General features: G+C 42.7%; 1 protein-coding gene across 1 annotated transcript; it reads left to right on the top strand.

The window, feature by feature from the left end:
* The first annotated feature begins 818 nt into the window (after positions 1 to 818).
* On the top strand, positions 819 to 6,536 carry PPP1R26 (protein phosphatase 1 regulatory subunit 26). The gene has a single exon (XM_038745511.1). It carries the CDS (start codon positions 858 to 860, stop codon positions 4,611 to 4,613), a length of 3,756 nt encoding a protein of 1,251 aa, XP_038601439.1. The 5' UTR covers positions 819 to 857; the 3' UTR covers positions 4,614 to 6,536.
* The last annotated feature ends 791 nt before the right edge of the window (positions 6,537 to 7,327 follow it).

Raw genomic sequence — 7,327 nt, 5'->3', positions numbered from 1 at the left:
AGAGTAGCAAAGTATGTCGGTTGGGTTGTAAGAGGAGAGTAGTGAGGTGAGGTAAGAAGGGGCAAGGTGATTGAGTGCTTTAAAGGCAATGGTGAGAAGTTTTTGTTTGATGCGGAGTTGGATGGGCTACCATTGGAGTTTCTTGAGGAGTGGGGTGACATGGCCTGAACGTTTTTGAAGAAAAATGATCCTGGCAGCGGTAAAGTATGGACCGAAGTGGGTAGAGACAAGAGGCAGAGAGGTCAGCAAGGAGGCTGATACAGTTATCACGGCATGATAGGATAAGTGCTTGGGTGAGCGTGGTAGCAGTTTGGATGGAGAGCAAAGGGTGGATTTTAGTGGCTGACACAATAGTTAATACGGTTTCATACAATGGTGGCACCTGCCACCTTTGAACAAAAGAGACAGGATAGTGGCTTGGCTCAGTTCTATTACACAAATTTCTCATCTCTTTGTCCCAAAATGTATTAGGACGACAAGAGACCAAGGGGTCAGTTTTACACTTCTTACTGAGAACACACCTGAATAGTTTTCAAGAAGTGATTTGTGAGTTGCTGGCCTGTTGTGGTATTTAAATTACGTTAATCAATCGCATTTATTGAGTGCTTTACTAGGTGCAGAGCACACTGTATTAAGCGCCTGGGAGAGTACAGTAGAATTAGCAGACACTTTTCCTGCCCATAACAGGCTCACACTCTAACTTAAGTGAAAATTAAACGTGAAAAGTATCCTCCGCTGGTTTGCATTTAATTACTGGTTTCATCTTCATTTTATGTATCTTTTCATTCGTTTCTTTTCAGGATGTGAAGCTAATATAAAAAATTATTCCTTCGCACACTCCATCACTGGCTGCTAGAATGTTTCTAATGAATGCGCCTCCTGTGGTTTCCCTGCAGTCAAAATGGGAGTCTTTTGGACAGCCAGGAAGTTTTAGATTTCCGGCGTGCTTCTCGGAATCTGAAGATGATATTGCCAGAGCATCCGTAAGCGCAAAAGTTCAGATGATCATAAACAACCTGCAAAGCGAGGAGACTTCCTTGGGCGTGAACAATGAGTGTATTATGCAGAAGAATCAAAAGGTAGATCAGCGCAGTGATGCCAGACCTGCAACCAATGCTCTGACATGTAAAGAGTACCATCGTTGCTCCGCCGAGTTTGACGGCCCAGAGGAGAAAGGGATTTCTGAATTTGGGCCCCTGGTTTTGGATTCAGATAGTGATGATTCTGTGGACCGGGATATAGAGGAAGCCATTCAGGAGTACTTGAAAAAGAAGAGCCACCCCGTCCAGTCGTTACCAAACGAGAAAGAGCATTCAGGTACTACAGGTGAGGAGAGCAGATGCAGACCAGACCTCTCCCAGAAAAGCGTGACTTCCGGCCTACTCTCTGTGAAGTTTAAAGCAGGTGTGGTCTCGGAAAGCTTCATCCACAACCGCTTGGAAGTCGATGACAGGCTGAGGTCTGTTTCTCCTCTTAGTGTGAGTAGCGACGACTCTTTCGAACGGAGCATCCAAGCTGAAATCGAACAGTTCCTAAATCAGAAGAGACAACGGGAAATCCACAAGCATGATGATTCAGTGAATCAGAAACCAGAGAAGAGAGAGTCCCCCGTGAAATCAGCTTTTAAATCAAGCAAAGAATCAACCAGCAAGCCACGTCGCCAGGCTGGGAAGCAAGACTGTAAGGAGCTGCTCCTCGGACCATCCTCGGGGTTGGAGAAAACGGTTCAGACCAAGGACTTGAAATCTAAGGTCAGTGCAGAACCTGAAAACTTGAGTCAAGCCGATGAGTTCCCTTTGAAGCCCGGAGCCCCTTGCTGCCCCACGGAAACAGCTCCGAATAAAAGCGAAGGTAAGAGCACTGTCTGGGCAACTCAAAGGGGACAGAGAACCAAAAGTCTGGCTTTAGAGAATGATCCCTCCGACTCCAGTAGCGATGATGGCATCGAGGAAGCCATCCAGCTCTACCAGTTGGAGAAAACAAGGAAGGCCACCAATCTTACAGTGGACTGTGGCCTGTTGCAGGACGCACAGCCCCAGCCAGAGAGTAGGGTAACATTTTCCGAAAGCTTCTCGCTGGGTTCCCCAAAAAGTGCCTTGCCAGAAAACCATAACAGACCATTACGGAGCAAAAGGAAAAGGGTGACTACGAAAGTTACAGAATCGGGCCAGGGAAGCAACAGCTCGAGCAAACTCTTGAAACCACTGAAAGAAACCAAAGTTTCTACACCTCCGGTGAACAAAATCGCCAAATGTGAATTTCCAACCCAGGTCTCCTGCCGAGCCGACTCATCCGCTGAGTTAATATGCGCGGAAGCTATTCTCGACATTTCCAAAACCATAATGCCATCCCCTGTGGAAAGCGGCGACAGGTCGCTTTCCGCCAACCCTTTCCTCGGTTCCCAAAGCGTGCCTTCCCACCCTGTCGGTGACGACAGCTCAGTGGACAGCGACGATAGCATAGAACAAGAAATCAGAACCTTTCTGGCCCTCAAAGCCCAGTCAGAAAGTCTGTCGGCAAAGCCTCAAAACCTTTCCCAGACTGTTCAGGATCCACTGTTGCCGGGAAGCAATAACCAGGCTGGGGACGATGAGGCTTCTCTCACCAACACGCTGAAATTATCACTGAGTCACAAAAAAAAACTTAAAGGGGAAAAGAAAACAGCAAAACTGATGTCACAGAAAACCCCTAAGGAGTTGGAGAAGGAAAGGCCCCAGGAGGCTAACTGTAGTAAAGGAAAAATACTCCTGTGCCAAGAGAACCATCAATGGAGCAGAGAGTGTAGACCCCATGAAGCTGAAAAGTGTGTTGATGAATCCAGGTGTCAGCTTCTCTCTTCAGAATTAGCTGGGCTGATCGATAAGCACATGACCCTAGATCTGAGGCACAGTTTATCACAGGTCTGTGGTAGAGCGGGTCAGGGGAGAAATGTGGAACTAGAAAGGTCCGGAACCGAGGACAAAAGCAGTTCGTTGGACAGCGATGAGGACCTGGATACTGCAATTAAGGATCTTTTGAGATCAAAGCGGAAACTAAAGAAAAAGCCCAGGGACCACAAAACTCCCTGCAAGAAGAAGGTCAGGTTTAGTGGCACCGAAACACTGTTTTTGGACAAACTTGATAGCCTCCAAAGAGACTGGAAAGACAACCATCCCAGTGTGCTGAAGAGCTGCCTCTCGACATCAAAAAAAGACAACAGGGAGAATGCAGTGAAAAAGCCTACCCTGAACACCTGTAAGAGCCGGTCAGAAAATAATGTCCAGTTTTCATTCCAAGTCAAAAAGCAATCTGATGCCAAACCAGTTTGGGTTACAGATGGTTTGGAAGCTAGCGAAAATCGGCACCCCGTGCTAAGCCCCATCTCATTGTCAGATGACAGCAGCGCAGTTGATAGCGACGATAGCATCGAGCAAGAAATTCGAAAATTTTTGGCAGAGAAGGCCAGAGTCTCCCTAAATAGCTCCGAGGGTCCAGGGGGTAACGTGCCGAGCGTTGGTGCAGTGGGTATCTCTCGTTTGGAGATGGCTCATTCGCTGGAGCATCGGGCTACTTTGTCATCACATCAAAGTCAGAGGAGTAAAATAGCCTCTCAGCCAGGAGCGGGACTGAAAAACTCAGCAAAAACTGTAATGCAAAGTGCAATAAACCCCTTATATGATGGTGGGAAAAGTACATCCTGTACCGAGACTGTCTACCTCCATTCTACTTTGTCTTTAAAAGCAAAATGTGAGACAGTGCCTACAGAAAATAGCACCGGCCACGCGTCTGTAAAAGAAGGACCAATAGGTCAGAAACACATCTACAACAGAGACCAAAATCAAAAAAGTCCTAAATCCACCAGTATCGAAAGGGACGTCAGTGAGTTGAGCAATTGTATCAGTGCTTTCGCCAGTTCAGGAAAAGATAGCAGTTTTCAGCTAAAATTACCTAGCATGTGTGCGGCTGATCAAGTGTCTGGTCTTAAAAGGGAGCCAAATTTGTTTCTGAGCCACAGGCAACTTGGACGGAGTGATTTAGTCCACCAGGCAGTGCTCCGTAGCTCCACTGCCCTTGACGGTGAAGGTAGAGAAACGGTGAGGAAAGGGAGGCTCGGACATGAGGAAGAGAAAGGAATAAAGAAACAGGTAAAGTGTCCTGTGACCCATGCAATAAAAGCAAAGCCAAATCTACCATTAGCTGCAGCTTATGTAAAAACGGAGGCGATGCCTGCTCCGATTCAGACTCAGCTTTTTAATTTCAGAGAAAGTGCTTCCTGGAGAGGCAAACGAGCCAGTTTTTTTGATTCCTATCGGGGCACTGCAGTGCTAGTACCCTCCAGCCCAGCAGTAAGAAGGAACAAAGTGAGCCCCTGCCCAATAAAGCATGAAAGGTCAAATCTGACCCTCCAGAAGGAAGGCGTGACTTGGCAGAACAGTAATGTCCAAGCAGGGCTGAAGCGGCATGAAATAAGAAACTCGTGCTCTGAAGGAAAAACCTTAAATTTCAGAGGTAGATGTACTGATTCCCAAAGTGACCCAGACCATGATGTAGAGACAGATTCCAGTGAATTTAGTGACACCCCTATAGAGGAATGCAGAAGTGCATTAGCGAAGGGAAAGAGCCCAAATTTGTAAGTACACTTTCGTGCAGTTTTCACACCAGTCATTTTAGAAATATTAACTTGGTGTAAGTATATTGGTAAAACAGGAACTGAAAAGGGAAAACTATCCATTGGTAGATCCTGCTCTTCAGATTCTGTGTAAATATGTATACTAATAAAAACAGTGCTATTTAACAGGAATGCCCTGGGTAAATGTAAGTTTTGTAGAATTTTGTAAATTATTTAAAGTACTTTAACAAAACTATTTTTAAAAAATAGTTCATTTTCTAGACAACGCAGTTGCGATGTTCAGTAGGCACCAAATTATTAGCAACGGTGAGATGGTGTCCTGGTAATTACTATCACCGCCAGAGTGAAAGAGGACTTTTTAAGATATTGAGCATTTGGTCAGTTGCCAGTCAATAATTTAAGATGCTTGAAAATGCTTAAAACATAAAAACGATAACAGGAGGAATCTTTAAAATGGCAGCCAATTCACGTGTTTCATAGAAGAGGTGCTGTGTTTAGGACAATCGCTCTCAAAACAATTTTCCATCCAGAACAGAACACACTTCTAAGGCATCACCTCTTACTTAAGTCCGGTCTCAACTGATCCCAAAAGCGTGTTCTCTAAAAACATCTCATCAGGATTTTGAGATCAGGAAAAGCTTCAAAGCACAATTGCAAATGGGTAATTCGAATGGGCTATTTACTTCTGCATGTAGAAATCTCTAGAACGGTTATTTTTAACGACAGCATCAAATGTACTATACATTACATAGTTCTGAGGTCTAGGAGGCAAAAAGCGTCTAACCTTGTCTAGTTACTGTGCAATTATAAAAAAGATTTGTGTCCTACTAAATTAAGTTTTTTCAGCCACTTTGTTCATTTTTAACAATGGTTGCGCAAGACGAAGGTGCATATGTTCAGTTTTTTTTTCCCTTATTGCTGGTGTGTGCAAAACAGTAAGCCCTGTTTAGAACTTGTGAAGAAGGTAGTCAAAGCCTTCTCAGTTTTCTTGGGGTACTTGTTTGAGTGAACACATTTCAGATACTTTCAGTCCCCAAATCATTCCACCATTTTTATGGAACTGTTGCCTGTATTTCCAACAGAGGTGAACAGATTAGTCTGTATTCCCTGTACTCAATATTGGATTTATTTTCCCACTTTACATTGAAATGGTATCCCTTCTCCCCGTTTTCCTGATAGAAGGCCGCCTTGAGCCATTTCAGTAAGGCTGGTGGCTGTTGTCCGTAATGGGACAAATGTTGTCAAGGATATCTTCAGTGTTGCATCCCGTGGTCTCTGATTTGATGGTACTCTGTAGTGGCATAGAGTGCCATTAATTCTATGGTATTATAAAGGAAAAAAAAATGGCAGCTTACGTACAGCCTTCTTTTGTGTGGGTATAGTGCTGCTGGGTATTACAACTTCACAACATTCAACAGACTTTTAATGGTCTGACCAGATTTTTGAAGAGGAAAAAGAAATCGTTTTGTTTTAAACTTTTTAGCTGCTCCTAACTAACTTTGCAATGATGTATCTAGAACAATGTTTTGTCCTTAGTTATGAATTGGTATTTTAAAATTTAGATTGGTTTTTTAACTAGGTTCTTTTTTCCATGAAAAGCTGTAAATCATTTTTATACCCAAATGTGGAAACACTGTATTGTCTGTAAAAACTGTGTTTAATGTCTCTTCAGTTCAAAGTTGCAGTAAGACCCACCTTTAAGGTTTCAGTCTCTGTCTAAAGTTCTGATTAGTGAGTGTGTGTTTTGTAACATATTAGTTCACTTAAGTGCTTCCAGGTAAAATGCAATCCCATGTGATTTGTGCTTTAAACTTCATTTAATTTTTAAACAGCACTTTTTAAATTAAAACAAAAACTGTTTGGTTTGTATATAAGAAATGGTATAAATTCATAACTTTATAAAACTAATAAACTGAGTACTGCTCATTGAACCATAAAGCAAAGTTTCTGTAGTTTCCTATCGCTGACTGGCCAAGTCCCAAGACTGATTTGAAACTTAAATTTCTTTATGAATCCGTTACTGAAGGTCTTTAATTATCAAAGGTAAGACATACAAAAAATGCAATTTCTGCAGTAGCTCACTAATTTCACATTGATTTGCAGTGTCCAAGAAGCAAATTAGATGCTCGCGGTATTATTTATCATCCCTTTATATAGGACAACTTGTAGAAACTATCCCTGAGCAATGAAAGAACTAACAGAGAGAGTATGTTCTTCCAAAATGCTTCAGATGAGATCAGTCATTTTGCCCATTGTGAATAACTTGGGGATGGAGAGTATGGTTGTACAAGAACGGGGAGTTCCCAGATTTGGCATTTTGATTAAGCGCTTGGTTCAGTGCTTTGCTCACATAAGTACTCGATAAATGCAGTTGATGGACTGATTAAACCAATCTGGCGTGCAGGATTTATCAGTCTACCAAACCAGCTTCAATGGAAATAGGGATATTACACATTCTTGGCCAAGTATAAGAAAGCAAACAACTTGAATCTTCTTTAGATTAGTTAAGGAAACTGATTCTTGTGTGAAATTGCGCCCATTTGATGGGCAATGGCTTTTTGATTATGGCTGAGAGAATTTTGCTGAAAAGCAGAATGTTAGACCTTTTCAGAGTTCAGATTTATATAATTTAATCATTTTTAAAGCAAAATTGGATTAGGATGAAATGATTACTACTTTGAAATAATGTGTTGCTTGTTGAGTAGCTCATACGTTATA

The sequence above is a fragment of the Tachyglossus aculeatus genome, chromosome 4, assembly GCF_015852505.1.
Source record: "Tachyglossus aculeatus isolate mTacAcu1 chromosome 4, mTacAcu1.pri, whole genome shotgun sequence".
In the NCBI taxonomy this organism is placed as follows: Eukaryota; Metazoa; Chordata; class Mammalia; order Monotremata; family Tachyglossidae; genus Tachyglossus; species Tachyglossus aculeatus.
This window is presented reverse-complemented; position numbering and strand designations above follow the sequence as displayed.

Bases quoted from the DNA above. Each gene is read 5' to 3' on its own strand.
- PPP1R26 (XM_038745511.1), top strand. From the start codon at position 858: ATGTTTCTAATGAATGCGCCTCCTGTGGTTTCCCTGCAGTCAAAATGG.